The 16021-nt window shown below is 40.9% G+C and overlaps 1 protein-coding gene across 1 annotated transcript in view; it reads left to right on the top strand.

Annotated features, from left to right (window-relative positions):
* The window catches only part of LOC115211121 (C-1-tetrahydrofolate synthase, cytoplasmic), a 94358-nt gene that overhangs the window by 15656 nt on the left and 62681 nt on the right, over positions 1-16021 (top strand). Inside the window, exon 2 of the mRNA XM_029780059.2 lies at positions 15513-15597. Coding sequence (XP_029635919.1) covers positions 15513-15597 — 85 coding nt within the window. The remainder of the gene's footprint in view (positions 1-15512; positions 15598-16021) is intronic.

The raw sequence follows: 16021 nt of genomic DNA, 5'->3' as shown, positions 1-16021 counted from the left end.
CATCTATTTTGATTTGGTTTGACTTGATTTTCACTTGCCTCAACAGGTCTTCACAAGTGTCACAAGCAGGAAGGTATGCACAGGTGGACTGACTACGTCCCAGGTAGGGGCCACGGGTTATGGCTTCACTAGTCTTGCCGGGTCTTCTCACGCACAGCATACTTCCAAAGGTCTCAGTCTCTAGTCATTTCCATGGTGAGACCTAACGTTCGAAGGTCGTGCTTCACCACCTCGTCCCAGGTTTTCCTGGGTCTACCTCTTCCACGGGTTCCCTCAACTGCTAGGGATTAGCACTTTCTCACACACCTATCTTCATCCATTCTCGCCACATGACCATACCAGCACAATTGTCTCTCTTGCACGCAACAACTGATGCTTCTTAGGTACAACATTTCTCTCAGGGAACTAACGCTCTGTCGAGTAAGTACACTGACATTACACATCCATCGGAGCATACTGGCTTCATTCCTCATGAGCTTACGCATGTCCTCAGCAGTCACGGCCCATGTTTCACTGCCATGTAGCATGGCAGTTCGAACACATGCATCATACAGTCTGCCCTTTACTCTGAGCGAGAGGCCTTTAGTCACCAGCAGAGGTAAGAGCTCCCTAAACTTTGCCCAGGCTATTCTTATTCTAGCAGTTACACTCTCAGTGCACCCACCCCCACTACTGACTTGGTCACCTAGATAACGGAAGCTATCAACTACTTCTAATTTTTCCCCCTGGAAAGTGACGGAAGTTGTTTTCTGCAGATTTTCAGAGGTCAATGCTCCCGAGCATCTGCCACATACAAAAACTATCTTCCCAGTTAGCCTACCTTTGACATTGCTGCACCTCTTATGTGTCCATAGCTTACACTGGGTACATCTTATAGAGTTTCTACCTACACCTTTTCTACAGATCGAGCAGGGCCATCTTCCTGAGGACATTTGTAGATTGCCTACCTTTCTACTTATTAGTATTTTGGTTTTAGCTAGGTTGACTCTAAGGCCCCTCGATTCTAAACCCTCCTTCCACACCTGGAACTTCTCCTCCAGTTCTGATAGTGACTCAGCAATTAGAGCGAGGTCGTCAGCATAGAGGAGCTCCCAGGGGCAACCTGTCTTGAATTCCTCTGTTATTGCCTGGAGGACTATGATAAATAGGAGGGGGCTGAGTACTGAACCCTGGTGGACCCCAACCTCTACTTTGAATTCTTCTGTGTACATGTTGCCAACCCTAACCTTGCTTACGGCATCTCTGTACATGGCTTGCACAGCCCTCACCAGCCATTCATCTATCCCTAGTTTCCTCATTGACCACCAGATGAGGGATCGGGGGACCCTATCAAAGGCTTTCTCCATGTCAACGAAAGCCAGGTACAGGGGCTTATCTTTGGCTAGGTATTTCTCCTGCAGCTGCCTTACCAGGAATATAGCATCAGTGGTGCTTTTCCCTGGCACAAACCCAAACTGCATCTCATCTAAACTAACTCTCTCTCTAAGTAGTTGGGCTATGACCCTCTCCGTAACCTTCATTACCTGATCCAACAGCTTGATACCTCTGTAATTATTTGTATCCAGGGCATCAACTTTACCTTTGTAGCAGTTGACTAGTACGCTGCTACACCAGTCATTGGGTATGACTCCTTCGTGTATCACCTGGTTGACTATACGGGTGACTAGGCTATAGCCGACACTGCCAGATATTTTGAGCATCTCTGCAGTAATTCCTGATGGGCCTGGGGCTTTCCCTGTCTTCATGCTTCTAATTGCTTTAGCTACCACGGAACTATCAACTCGGATAGCTGGTCCCTCTGTTGGGTCAACATTCGGCAGACTCTCTTTATCCCATTCATTTTCTTTATTCAGCAACCTTTCATAGTGGCATCTCCAAACCTCTCTCTTTGCTATTCATATAAAATACAGTGGACATCTAAACACATAAGAGGTGTCCATCATAGAGAGTCCTATGATGGACACCTCTTATGTGTTTAAATGTCCACTGTATTTTATATGAATAATATATAGTCTATTTCTTTACTACCCACAAGGGGCTAAACACAGAGAGGACAAACAAGGACAGACAAACGGATTAAGTCGATTATATTGACCCCAGTGCGTAACTGGTACTTAATTTATCGACCCCGAAAGGATGAAAGGCAAAGTCGACCTTGGCAGAATTTGAACTCGGAATGTAACGTCAGATGAAATACCGCTAAGTGTTTCGCCCAGTGTGGTAATGTTTCTGCCAGCTCATCACCTTATATGAATAATATATAGTCTATTGACTAAATTTTCTATACGCTAGGCCACTGGTAGTAAAAATTTCTAAAATCCTTATTACCCTGATATCATTAAATATATATATATACATAATAAATATCACGTGATCACGTGACCGACCAGTCCATCAGATGTAGTTACACATCGCTGGTCACAATGCGTTCGCATTGTTTTAGCCTTCGAATGACGCCACCCCGCTGGCTAAGCGAACAGGCCAACAGAAGAAAGAGTGAGAGAAAGAGTGGTGAAAGAGTACAGCAGGTATCACCACCCCCTGCCGGAGCCTCGTGGAGCTTTTAGGTGTTTTTGCTCAATAAACATTCACAACGCCCGGTCTGGGAATCGAAACCGCGATCCTACAACCACGAGTCCACTGCCCTAACTACTGGGCCATTGCGCCTCCACACATAATAAATATATACTTATTTATGTGTGTGTGTGAAAAGGTTGAATTATTTTTCATCCTTTAATTTGGAGGATTCCAAAACGATTTCTAATAAAGATTCTTTATATTTTGCTGGTAGTTTTGTGGCGTAAGTTTGCAAATATGAAAATAATACTTGTATATGTTGTGTATGGTGTTTTATGAGAATTTATGGAAAGGAATCGCATAGAACTCAACAATTTTGTTAAAAATGGAGAAGAGAAGATGTTAAAATTTGAAAGAATGACATTCACTGGAAAACTGTTGACTCTTCCATGACTTGGCTGCTCCTGTATTCACACAGCCTAGACATTACAGTCTCTGTGAATGTACCACTGCAACTGGTACACACAGACACACAGATGTCCTTGACCCAAATTTTTTGTATGGTTCACATACCTAGACTGATACACACTCACACACACACACAACACACACACACACACATAGCCATGCTAGACCCACTTTTGGGTCTTACATAACTGTCGCTGTGCTGTTGTTACTGCTTTCACATATACGTCCTTAACCCACATCCAAAGTCTTTCTCTTCAGATTTGATCAGTTGCTGATCTTCCATAAAGCCCCCATTATAACCCACAGTCAAATATTTTTCCTGTCTCTGTGGAGCACAATTGCTTCTGTTACCCACACAGACACCCTTATTCCACAATGGAATCTATATGCGTAAATGTGTAATGGTGTCTGTCTGCGTGTGTATTTGGGGTTACTCTAACTCCTCCCACACCATCCAACCATTTAATGAATTTTGGCTCATAGGTAGATCACATGCCCTGAAGTTCAAAGAAGGCTGGAACTTTTTGAAAACTCGATAATGCTCAGTTGGCATCGATTTTTGTGAGCTCAGTCGGGCATTTGAATGGAAATTCCCATAACAATGTTATTTTTCCTATAGCTTTTGCATTTTTGAAAGTGTAAAATTTCAACAAAATCGATAGAATAGTCTCTAAGAAAAAGCTTATTCAGTACGAGGTCCAAGGTGGGCTTAACTTCAACATGGAAAACATGAGCAATGCCTGGGTCCAGCATCTAATACTGCTCCTATATCTATGGAAAAGTACTGTGACATACTGATCCTTTTATTTTTTTACTATGGGACATTCTTTCTCTTGCTCACCAAACCGACATCCGGGACTCACTTAAGGGCTGCCATGACCTATGCATTTCCTGGGTTCCTGTTATTACTCACACAGACCAAATCTAAACCAACCCTGAAAGAAATTCATTTGACCGATTGTAAAGATTCATTTACTAACGACCATGCACTGTGTCCCCTCTCTTTGTCTTCTGCACCACTACTTCATCAGCCACTGCTCCTGTGAACAAGCTAACTCCTTACCCTCCCCTCATCCTCCTCTTACCCTCACTGTTTCTCATACAACCTCCACCCCAGAACATGTTTTCCTCCCAGTCCTTCTGTCCAAGAACTACAACCCATTCCTAAACCCCTATTTCATTCCTTTGCCATCCAGATATATTTGTCCACTGACCCAGACCTACATACATCTAAACTGACCACCTGAAGTCAATCCACAATGCTCAATAATACTCCTTCTCTCTCTCTCCCCTCTCTCTTTCTCTCTTTCTCTCTCCCTCTCTCTTTCTCTCTCTCCCCTCTCTTTCTCTCCTCCCTCTCTCCCCTACTCTATCCCCATCTATCCACCCCTCTCTCCCCTCTCTCTCTTTCTCTCTCCCTTTTTCTTTCTCTCCCCTCTCTCTCTTTCTCTCTCCCCTCTCTCTTTCTCTCCCCTCCTTCTCTCTTTCCCTCTCCCCTCCCTTTCTCTCACTCCTCTCTCTTCCCTTTCTCTCCTCCCCGTCTCCCCTACTCTATCCCCATATCTCTCCCTCTCTCATCTCCCCCTCTCCCCCCTCTCTCTCTCTCTCTCTCTCTCTCTTAACTACCTTGTTATGCAGCTATTTCATAAAACACACATAAACACATGTTCACTTTCAAATGTGTGTGTCGTGGGATATGTGTGCATTTGTGTGTGTGTGTGTCTGATTCTGAAATGTCAGCATGTCTATCAGAGTCAGTTTGTGTGAAAACTATAATTGTTGTTGTAGTTGTCGCAGTTGCCCATTGACCCAATGTCACAAAACACTTAGAGACACTTGATCCATCTATTGACTGAAAGGTCATCATCATCATCATCATCATCATCATCGTCATTTAACGTCTGCTTTCCATGCTGGCATGGGTTGGACAGTGACTGAGTGCTGGAGAGCCAGAAGGCCACACCAGGCTCCAATCCGATCTGACAATGTTTCTACGGCTGGATGCTCTTCCTAACACCAACCACTCTGAGAGTGTAGTGGGTGCTTTATATGTCCCACCGGCACAGTAGCCAGTCAGGTGGTACTGGCATCAGCCACACTTGAATGGTGCTTTTTATGTGCCATCGGCCCGAGGGCCAGTCAGGTGGCACTGGCATCAGCCACGCTTGAATGGTGCTTTTTATGTGTTACCAGCTCAAGGACCAGTCAGGTGGCACTGGCATCAACTGCACTCGAATGGTGCTTTTTAGGTGCCACCAGCACGAGGGCCAGTCAGGTGGCACTGGCATCAGCCATGCTTGAATGGTGCTTTTTACATGTCACTGGCACAGGAGCCAATCAGGTGGCACTGGCAATGACTACTCTCGAATGGTGATTTTTACATTCCACTGGCTTGGGTGTGTCAGCGGCACAGTTCTAATTTAACATTCTTACTCTACTATAGCCATGACTAAGAAATCTGTTTCTTGCTGGCTCAGTCTATCTAGCTGCTAATAAGTGCCATATATAAGTACAGCTCATCAAACAAAGAAGCAAGCATCTACAAGGTCGTTTGGACCCATTTGAAATCACACTCAAATCTTCTCTCACATTGCACCCCTACTGCTTTAGAAAACAAAAGGGCACACTCAATAATGTAGTCCTAGATTTATCTCTGAAAAAGGTTGTGGTGGTCATGGCTGGAATGTCTTTGATTATAGTCCCTCTCGGTCAGCAACATCACCTCACCATTTCCAAGATGGTAAGTCTTGCATACAATGTAATGTGAGGGGTGGACATTGTGTATATTGTTGTCCTTGGTATATGACTGGTACTTGATCAGTTCCAGAAGAATGAGGGGCCAGGTGCACACTGGTGAAATTTTAATAACAAACATAGGTGCAGGAGTGGCTGTGTGGTAAGAAGCTTGTTTCCCAACCACATGGTTCTGGGTTCAGTCCCACTGCATGGCACCTTGGGCAAGTGTCTTCTACTAAAGCTTTCGGTCAACCAAAGCCTCGTGAGTAGATTTGGTAGATGGAAACTGAAAGAAGCCCACCATATATATATGTGTGTGTGTATATATATATATATATATGTATATGTTTGTTTGTGTGTCTGTGTTTGTCTTCTCACCATCACCTGACAACCAATGTTGGTGTGTTTATGTCCCCGTAGCTTAGCATTTTGGCTAAAGAGACCGATAGAATAAGTACTAGGTGTACAAAGAATAAATCCTGGTGTCAATTTGCTCGACTAAAAGGGTGGTGCTCCAGCATGGCCGCAGTCAAATGACTGAAACAAGTAAAAGAGTAAAAGAATAAAAGAATAGACACCTGGAAATAAATACTATTAATAATTGTGGTTTATCCTATAATTTCTGCTATTGCACAGCGCCCTCTAGTGTTGTATAATGTATTTCTGATACTAGATAGAAAATCCGCATGTTTAGTGGGGGTGGGGAGATCAGGACTCGTGGTTCTGTGGTTAACCTGAAAACCTGGATGTGTTGACATCTTTTGTAATATTGTGGACTGTTGGAGAAGAGCAAAATAACAAGTGTCCACTTTTGATGGCTTAACCCCTTGGCATTTTAGCCAGCCAGGTCTAGCCCAAATATTCTACACGTTTTAAGTTCAAACTGGCCTGATCCAGCCTCTCACACCTACCCTATAATGTCATTCTGGAAGTAAACAATCACATCATCAAAATCTCGAAGCTCGGATCAAAGCAATGGGAATAAACAACATTTCATGGGACAAAATAATCTGAATAGCAATGGGTTAACCTGTGTGTGAGTGTAGCTAAACACAGGCTTTCCCAGCAGTTTAGAGACTCCACAATATATATATATTCTAGCAGTATCACCAGGCATTGCTCGGGTTTGTTTCGATTCTTTAGAATTGGAATTTTTGAAAAGTAAAAATTTTGCATTACGTAGCTTGTTATTCTCTTTAAGTGAACATTTTTCTGGTTGAAATACACTGAAAAATGGCGACACAGCAGTCAAATTTATCGTAAAAAATAGGGATTTTCATAGAAAAAAAGCACCGTTTTGATGTAAATAATTTTTGGTGTTAACATGGTCCAATTTGAATTTTATCTTCTACGGAAGGAAGAGCAAGTCTTCTATCATACTGTCAATTTTGGTCAACTTGCGCCGCAGGGTCTCAGAGGAGATAGTGTTAGTTGAAGGCTACCAAACCCGCCATACACAGACAACTTCAGCTTTATATATATATATATATATATGTATGTATATATATATATATATCTTTAGTTAGAGAAAACTTGTGTATATTTTGTGCAATCATGTTAACAATCTGTTAACAGGAAATAGATTGACACATACAGCAATAACAAAAAAACAAAAAAAAAGAAGAAGCTTGCATCAAAACCAGAAATTCAACTTTCGGTCTTGGATAAACAGGAGGAATTAATTGAAAATGTTTTAAATGACAAATATCTTTTGTTAATTTGTTTTTTCTACTCAGATAATAGCATTGTTGTTTTTTCACCTGAGTGTAAAGATCAAAGTGTTTTAATAGGTTATTGTTTAGCCCTGGGTCAGTCCCAGCTATGTCTGATACATGTAAATCTATGTAGCAGATATAGAAAAAATGTCAAATTTTCTTGTATTTCCCTGGACTGAAAAAATTGTAGACAGCTTTTACCCTTTAGCATATACGTGGTCTGATCAATAAGTATCTGGACTGTTGCTATAGTAATGAAGCTAAAGGACACAGAGTGAAGCCGCTTGGCACAGGTTGACCTTGGGCTCTGCTGTGAATGTGCACTAAGTTTTAACATTCTAGCTCGCTTCCATTGTTTACAGCACAGCTTGGAAGGAACATGTGTAGCGTGTGATCATCGCATTGACTATGATAGAAAGTTGAGCAGAAAATCTGCATCAAATTTCACCAAAAGCTTGACAATACCTGCTCAGAAGTATTCAAAAAGTTTTCATCATTCTCAATACAATCAAGCAGATCTTGGGCAACTGAAACCTGGACATTCTTTTGGTCAGCTGAAAGGAGTTTTGGCACAAACTTGGTAGACATGCATCTCGTACCCAAATCTTCAAGGATAATGGAGTGAACTGAACCATAACTAATCTGCACATTCTCTGATAACTCACGGATGGTGATTCAACAATTTCCCCTCACAGCTGCACACACATCTGTGATGTTTTTCTCAGTTCTGCTAGTTGTGGGTCTCTCAGAATGTTTGTCAATATCGGGACATTTGTGGCCGTTTTGGAAATGTCTGAACCTCTCATACACTTGTGTGTGGCTCATACACTTTCTGCAACTTTGCATAGACCTCTGAGAAGGTATCACCATGACAACTTTCTCTGTCATGGTCAATATGACAATCGCATGCTACACACCTTCCTTCCAAGCATTGCTGTAAACAGCAGAAGTGAGTCAGAACGTTAAAACTTAGTGCACATGCACAGCAGAGTTCAAGGTCAATCTGTGCCAAGTGGATTCACTCTGCATGCTTTGTGTCCAAACTCATCTGGCTTTTCACGCCTACCCTACAACATCATTGTAAAAATATACAATCATATCATTGAAATATTGAAACTACAAGATAATACATGATTAATTCAAAAACTGTGTAATTAACTGAGCCTTACATTTAAAAGAATAATTAATCTGAATGCTAAAGGATTGAGTTTCAGCCCTTATTTGGGTCTCATCAGACGTGTCTGTATCACTTGATCAATCATAGGAGAACAAGGAACCAATCTGTTTATATACACAACAGGGGCTACTGACTTGCATACCATGAGTAACACTTTATTTCATATGAGGGACCTGTCGATAGGGAACCAAGACAACTCCCTGTCAAGTTATGATTTAAAACCTGGAAACCGACGTAGGATGCACCCAAGTTTACCTTTGTCAAATTTATTTTTCTATTGACAAAAAAAAAATGATGAACAACCTTAATTGGTTTTTATTCAGCCTATAATTGGGTTCCAGCTATGACCATCTTGACATTTATCTTGATATGATATATCTGGGGTAAAATCTGGAAAGGCAAGGAAACTTGTGTTGGTCAGTGTTGGCAGCAATTAGTCCAAAGTTCATTTAATTAGTGGAAATGATTGTCACTGTCATGCAATTATTCATTTCCCATATTCTGCAAAAGCTTGGAATTAAGTAAGGGTTAGTGACAGGAAGGGCATCCGCTCGCTGGAAATCTGTCTTAGTAAACTTTGCCTGACCCATGCAAGAATGGAAACATCATCATCATCATCATCGTTTAACGTCCGTTCTCCATGCTAGCATGGGTTGGACGGTTCGACCGGGGATCTGGGAAGCCAGGAGGCTGCAGCAGGCTCCAGTCTTATCTGGCAATGTTTCTACAGCTGGATGCCCTTCCTAATGCCAACCACTCCGTGAGTGTAGTGGGTGCTTTTTATGTACCATCGGCACAGGGGCCATCATGGATATCAAAATGATGACAATGATGTTATCTGTGTGCATGGTGCATGTATATATTCTGACTAACATCTCCATTCAATCTGACTACACACACGTACTATGATGTGTATATATACTTACTATGACACTAATCTACTTCACAGTTATTCCTTGTTCAAACATCTTTCGGAATTTATTAGATTCCAAGACACCACCCCACCCCTATACGCTGTCTGAGAATTAAAGTATTTTAAGTGATTATTTCAGATCATTAATTACAATATTATTAATTACAATATTTCCACACCTTGTTCTTTTTTATTTCCTTTTCTCTAACCTTCCTTTCTTCCTTTCTTCCCTCTTCCCATTCCTCCTCCTCCTCCATTACGGAATTCCTCATCCCCACTTCAGAATGTCTCAACCCTTTGGCATTCAGATTATTTTGTCAAATCTGTTTCTCATTTATTCACATTGATTTGAATTAATCATGGATTTATCTCATAGCTTTGAGATTTTGATATGATTGTTTGCTTCTAGAATGACATTATAGGGTGGGCGTGACAAGCCAGACCTGGGTAATTTGAGCATAAAACAAGAAGAATATTTGGGCTGGAAGTGGTCAGTTTAAATGCCGAAAGGCTAAAGGTGGGATGACCAAAACATTTACCTTATTTACATTATTTACATTTTACGGATATTTATCCTCATCTTGTTTGTTGTTAACACAATGTTTTGGTTGATATACCCTCCAGCCTTCATCAGGTGTCTTGGGGAAATTTCAAACCTAGGTTCTCATTCCTAAGGTATTTTTTGATGTTGTTATTATTATTCAAGCCATTGCTTGGAATTAAACTCAGAACCATGGGGTTAGTAGCCCATGGGCATAAGTTAATAATAACATCGAAAAATACTTTAGGAATAAGAACCCAGGTTCGAAATTTCCCCAAGACACCTGATGAAGGCTGGAGGGTATATCAGCCGAAATGTTGTGTTAATAACAAACAAGATGAGGACAAATATCCGGCAAATGTTAAATAATGTAAATAATTCCTCATCTCTTAAATATAGAACTGGATCAAAACATATATTTGCTTGATCAGAGCTGGCCTGGGGCTAAACAACAACATCATCATCATTATAAGTTTGAAATTTGATTTTCTCAGGTCAATTAGCTTTGATGAGACTAATGAGGTTGAATTAATTTTGTATTTACATCACACATTTATACACACTCGTAGGTGTAGGAGTGGCTGTGTGGTCAGTAGCTTGCTTACGAACCACATGGTTCCGGGTTCAGTCCCACTGTGTGGCACCTTGGGCAAGTGTCTTCTACTACAGCCGCGGGCTGACCAAAGCCTTGTGGATGGATTTGGTAGACTGAAACTGAAAGAAGCCCGTCATATATATGTATATATATGTATGTGTGTGTATATGTTTGTTTGTCTGTGTTTGTCCTCCCAACATCGCTTGACAACCGATAGTGGTGTGTTTACGTTTACGTAACTTAGCAGTTTGGCAAAAGAAACCAATAGAATAAGTACTAGGCTTACAAAGAATAAGTCCTGAGGTCGATGTGCTCGACTAAAGGCGGTGCTCCAGCATTGCCACAGTCAAATGACTGAAACAAGTAAAAGAGTAAGAATCGAAGGTATGTGTGTTTGACCTTGTGGTTAGGGTATTGCGTATGTCTATGGCTGGATACCCTTCCTTATGCCAACCACTTTACAGAGTGTACCAGGGTGCCTTTTACATGGCATCAGCACAGGTGCTGCTTATGAGACCCCACCACAAGTGAGGTAACCACATAACTTTCAGGACAAGACCCCTTAACTGAGTAGGGAGTTGCTTTATGCTAGGTGACAAGAGGTTAAAATATAAGGGGACAGGATCAGGTGACTTGTTGTAGGGGAGATACACAGTTTGAACCCAGTTTGAACAGAAAGAGGATGGTGGTGAAGATGTGTGAAAGATGTAATGAAAAAAGCAAACCATCTTCCTGCAAAAGAAAATACAGTGATACCTCCTCGCAATACAAGTTTAATTCACTCCATGACCGAGCTCGTCTCATGGTTTACTTGTTTTACAAATCAATTTTCCCTATTGAAATTAACTAAAATATAATTAATCCATTCCAGCCCCCAACAAAACCCCTCAAAAATGATTTTTTTTTTAATCAGTTTTAAAACCGAAAATGTGTCGTTACAAGTAAAATGACAATTATAGAAAAAGCGAATGCAAAAGAAATGTGTAAACTGGTTTTATTAACTGAATTTCTTTAAAGATGGGACGATTTGTGTGCTCGTACTGCGGATTTCCGCTTGTACTTCAAGACATAAATTTGCATGAGCCTCGCCTCGTGCAGCAAATTACTCGTACAATGGGGCACTCGTAATGCAAGGTTCTACTGTACTTGCCTTGTCCTGTGTGCTGGCAAACCACACTACATCACGGAGCTGGATGTCCTGTTCAGGAGTAAGTCTTGTGTTCTCAGTCACCTAAAAGCATTTTAGAAAGCCAGTTAAGCTCCAGCTGGCAGAAATGTTAGCATGCCGGGCGAAATGCTTAGTGTTATTTCGTCTGACTTTATGTTCTGAGTTCAAGTTCCTCTGAGGTCGACTTTGCCTTTCATCCTTTCGGAGGTTGATAAATTAAGTACATGTTGCAAACATGTGTTAATCTCATCGATTGTCCCCCACCTCCCCCAAAATTTTGGGCCTTGTAGTTAACAGAAGGCAGCAAGCTGGCAGAACTGTTAGCACTCCGGGCGAAATGCTTAGCAGTATTTCGTCTGTCTTCACATTTTGAGTTAAAATTCTGCCAAGGTTGACTTTACCTTTCATCCTTTTGGGGTCGATCTAATCAACTGCCCCCACCACTACCACCACCCAAAAATTTCAGGCTTTGTGCCTAGAGTAGAAAAGAATATGTGGCTAACATCAATAAACTCCCAACCAGTGACATAGTTGTAACAATCCCTTCTTATCACATGACCATACCACTTTGACCTAGTTTCATTATGTTTACCAGCAGCAACCACCTTCCACCCCTCCACACCCCATTTCCCCATTCATTTCTTTTATCATGAATGTTATCACCTGATAAACACATGGCATTTCTGACTTAACTCACCTTATTTCAACAGGCTTAAACTCCTTCCTTCACACTACAAAGGAAATTGTGTGTCCGCTCTGGCCAAGTAGACCCATGGTCAAGGATATTCCATCCCAATTGATTCTTTTTTTTTTAGAGATTTTATATCTTGTCCTACGTTATCTAATATGTCTTCCCTTTTAAAGTCTGTCGAGTATGGCTTTAGGGAGGTTTGGCTTCTATTTCTTGCAGGTAAAGCAGCCATGTAGAAGCTCTGTTGTATTCTTGTGGACTCAACAGTGGTGACAGCAGTTTGAACTTTGAATGGGATGGAGGATGTTGTTGAAACATTTGTCATGGTGTTTGATTAGTCAAACGTGGACAGTGAATGTAAAGGACTACATGTGGTGTTTGATAGTGAAACATGGACAGTGAATGTGGAGGACCACATGTGGTGTATGTAAGATGTGGAATGGTGTTTGGTAGTGAATATGCTTCAATTCTACACACAGGAGTCATTGTGGTGAAATATTAATATGATGGTGATGATGATGATGATCCTCAACAATAACAAATGCTTGTTGACCGTTACTGGAATATCTTTCCTCACTTCATGTTTTAGGAGATCTGGTCAAAAGGTATGGAGACTGTTGCTATGGTAACAAACCATTTGGCACAGATTGGCCTCTAACTCTCTGCCATGCATTCACACTGAGTTATTATGTCCTCACACACTTTCATTGCTTATAGCAGTGCTTGGAAGTAAAGTTTGTGGAGCCTGGCTTTAGGAAAGAATTGCGTGCATCCAGTTTTTGGCCAAGCACAACATTTCCCAGGTTTGAGAACCACAATATTCTCCAGATGTTGCCCCTTGCAACTTTTCCTTCTTTCCAAATATCAAATCCCACAAATACCAATTTCTTTACTACCCACAAGGGGCTAAACACAGAGAGGGCAAACAAGGACAGACAGATGGATTAAGTCGATTATATCGACCCTCAGTGCGTAACTGGTACTTATTTACTCGACCCCGAAAGGATGAAAGGCAAAGTCGGCCTCAGCGGAATTTGAACTCAGAATGTAACAGCAGACGAAATACCGCCAAGCATTTCGCCCGGCGTGCTAACATTTCTGCCAGTCACTGGACACATGTGGCAACTACATCCTACACATGTGGCAACCACGTTCTACACTCTTTACGTCCTATCCCTGCTATAAACAACACAAGTAGGTGAGAACATTATAACTTAGCATGCATACATGACAGAGTTCAGGATCAATCTGTACCACGTGGCTTCAAATCTGCATACTTTAGCTCTGTTACCATAGCAACAGTCCAATACTTTTTGGTCAGACCTCGTATATTTGTGATTATCAACAACACCTTAGAGCCTCGAGCCAACCAAAACCTTGTGAGTGGATTTGGCAGATGGAAACTGAAAGAAGCCCATCATATATATGTGTTTGTGTGTCTGTGTTTGTCCTCCCACCATCGCTTGACAACTGATGTTGATGTGGTTACATCTCCGTAACTTAGCTGTTCAGCAAAAGAGACTGATAGAATAAGTACTAGGCTTACAAAGAATAAGTCCTGGGGTTGGAAACCAACTGTTGAACAAAAGGGCAAAAGCTCACTCGATCTTGATTTTCAGTACTAATACAGATTGCTCGATTAAAGGCGGTGCTCCAGCATGGCCACAATCAAATGACTGAAACCAATAAAAGAACGGATCTTTTCGGTTTGAACGGCAGTTTTTTCTAGCGGTGTCATATGAAATTGTCAGCCATAATTATGACCCTAGTATCAATCTATTGCATTTCAATCTGTTTTAGGGTTGGTTAGGGTTAGGGGTGGGGGGAAGGGTATCTTTTTTTCTTCTGAAATGTAAATAAACCCAATCTGTTTATTAAACGAGGGACATATTCATATGGCACAGAATGTTTTCACCTCAAATAGATGTCATTGATAGGCTGAAATTGCAGAAATTGAAGAAAAGAAAAACAACAAATATCTTACAAACTATGGAATTTTCTCAATAAAGCCAAGAGAAAGAAGATGTTTTATAAACACATTCTACCAGGATACGAAGTTGAAAAGTGTTTAGTTACGCTGAAATTATTTTTAAAAACTGTTGTTCAAACCGAAAAGATCCAAAAGAACTCCTATTTATATGTATTGGCTGTGGATGGATGTATTGATATATTTCTATAACAAATGGATTATCCGATAATTTGGTGAATTTCTCAAAGACATTGGAAACAAAATTAATCTTTTGCGGGCAATTGTTTCATGTGAGATCAGGTTTCTAGGAACCATTGATGGAGAGATTAGTAAAGTTATTAGTCAAGACGACAATGGAAGCGTGGATCGGTGATAGAGTGGACGCATTGTGTGTTGGCATGGAAGGAATAGAAAAAACACAAATGAACAAACACTAATGGAAGAATTTATAGCCATAAAGCAATAAAGACTTTATTGATATCTAGAGATCAATAGAGATTGTATTGATACACGTAAGCCAATAAAGGATGTATTGATGTATGAACCAATGAAAATATTCGTAATTAAGATATCGGTTGATGAGTGATTGCCTTATTGTGGACGATGGAATGGCTAAACGAGGTGTAATTGGTTGTAAATGAAGTGGACAGTCCACTTAGGGTTTGAGGGTGCTTGTGGGGGGGAGGGATAATGAGTTTGTGGTGGTGGTGGTGGGGTCTGTATGAGAGTGAATGAATATGTGATTAAGCATGTGGGAATATGTGTGTGTGTGAGAGAGAGAGAGTGACAAAGAGAAAGTGTGTGTGTGTGAGAGAGAGAGAGTGACAAAGAGAAAGTGTGTGTGTGAGAGAGAGAGAGTGACAAAGAGAAAGTGTGTGTGTGTGTGTGTGTTATTGTTGTTGTTTTAACATAGAAAACTGCCAGTAAAGCTTATATATAAATTCCCATTAATAATGGTTAAGATCTTCAATGTTTGGAAGCATTTCCTTCAGTTTCAAAGAGAGATTTTCTTCTGTTTGCAGTGAGATCAAGAAAGATCTTCGAGAAAGCATTAAACAGTTAAAGAAAGAATCCGAAAGTTTCCAACCATCTTTGGCTCTCATTAAGGTAAGGAGAGAAGAAAGGAAGCAGGGAAGGAATCCCTCCGACCGTCTTCAGCAACTTTTCTTTGAGCTGTAGTTTTCCTTGTTATGGAATCGGTAACTTTTGAAATAAACTTTTGTCACCATGAGCAAACCCTCACCGTAAACATTAAACACTATATGTATATATAAACACACTGGTATACATTCACACATATATACACACGTGCACAAGGACACACACACTCACAGGGACACACACACACACATAGTTATCTAAATCTGCTTTTTACCTTCTGCCAATTGACAAGTTTATCCTTCTCCTTAATTTGTAGTTGTGTGTGTGTGTGTGTGTGTGTGTAGTTTCCGTCCCACATACAAACACACATAAAAAATAATTACCATATTTTAACGTGTATAAGGAACCCTTTTTCATCAAAAATTAAATT

This window comes from Octopus sinensis, linkage group LG1 (assembly GCF_006345805.1).
Source record: "Octopus sinensis linkage group LG1, ASM634580v1, whole genome shotgun sequence".
In the NCBI taxonomy this organism is placed as follows: domain Eukaryota; kingdom Metazoa; phylum Mollusca; class Cephalopoda; order Octopoda; family Octopodidae; genus Octopus; species Octopus sinensis.
Note: the sequence above shows the minus strand (reverse complement) of the source record. Positions and strands in the feature narration are given on the sequence as shown.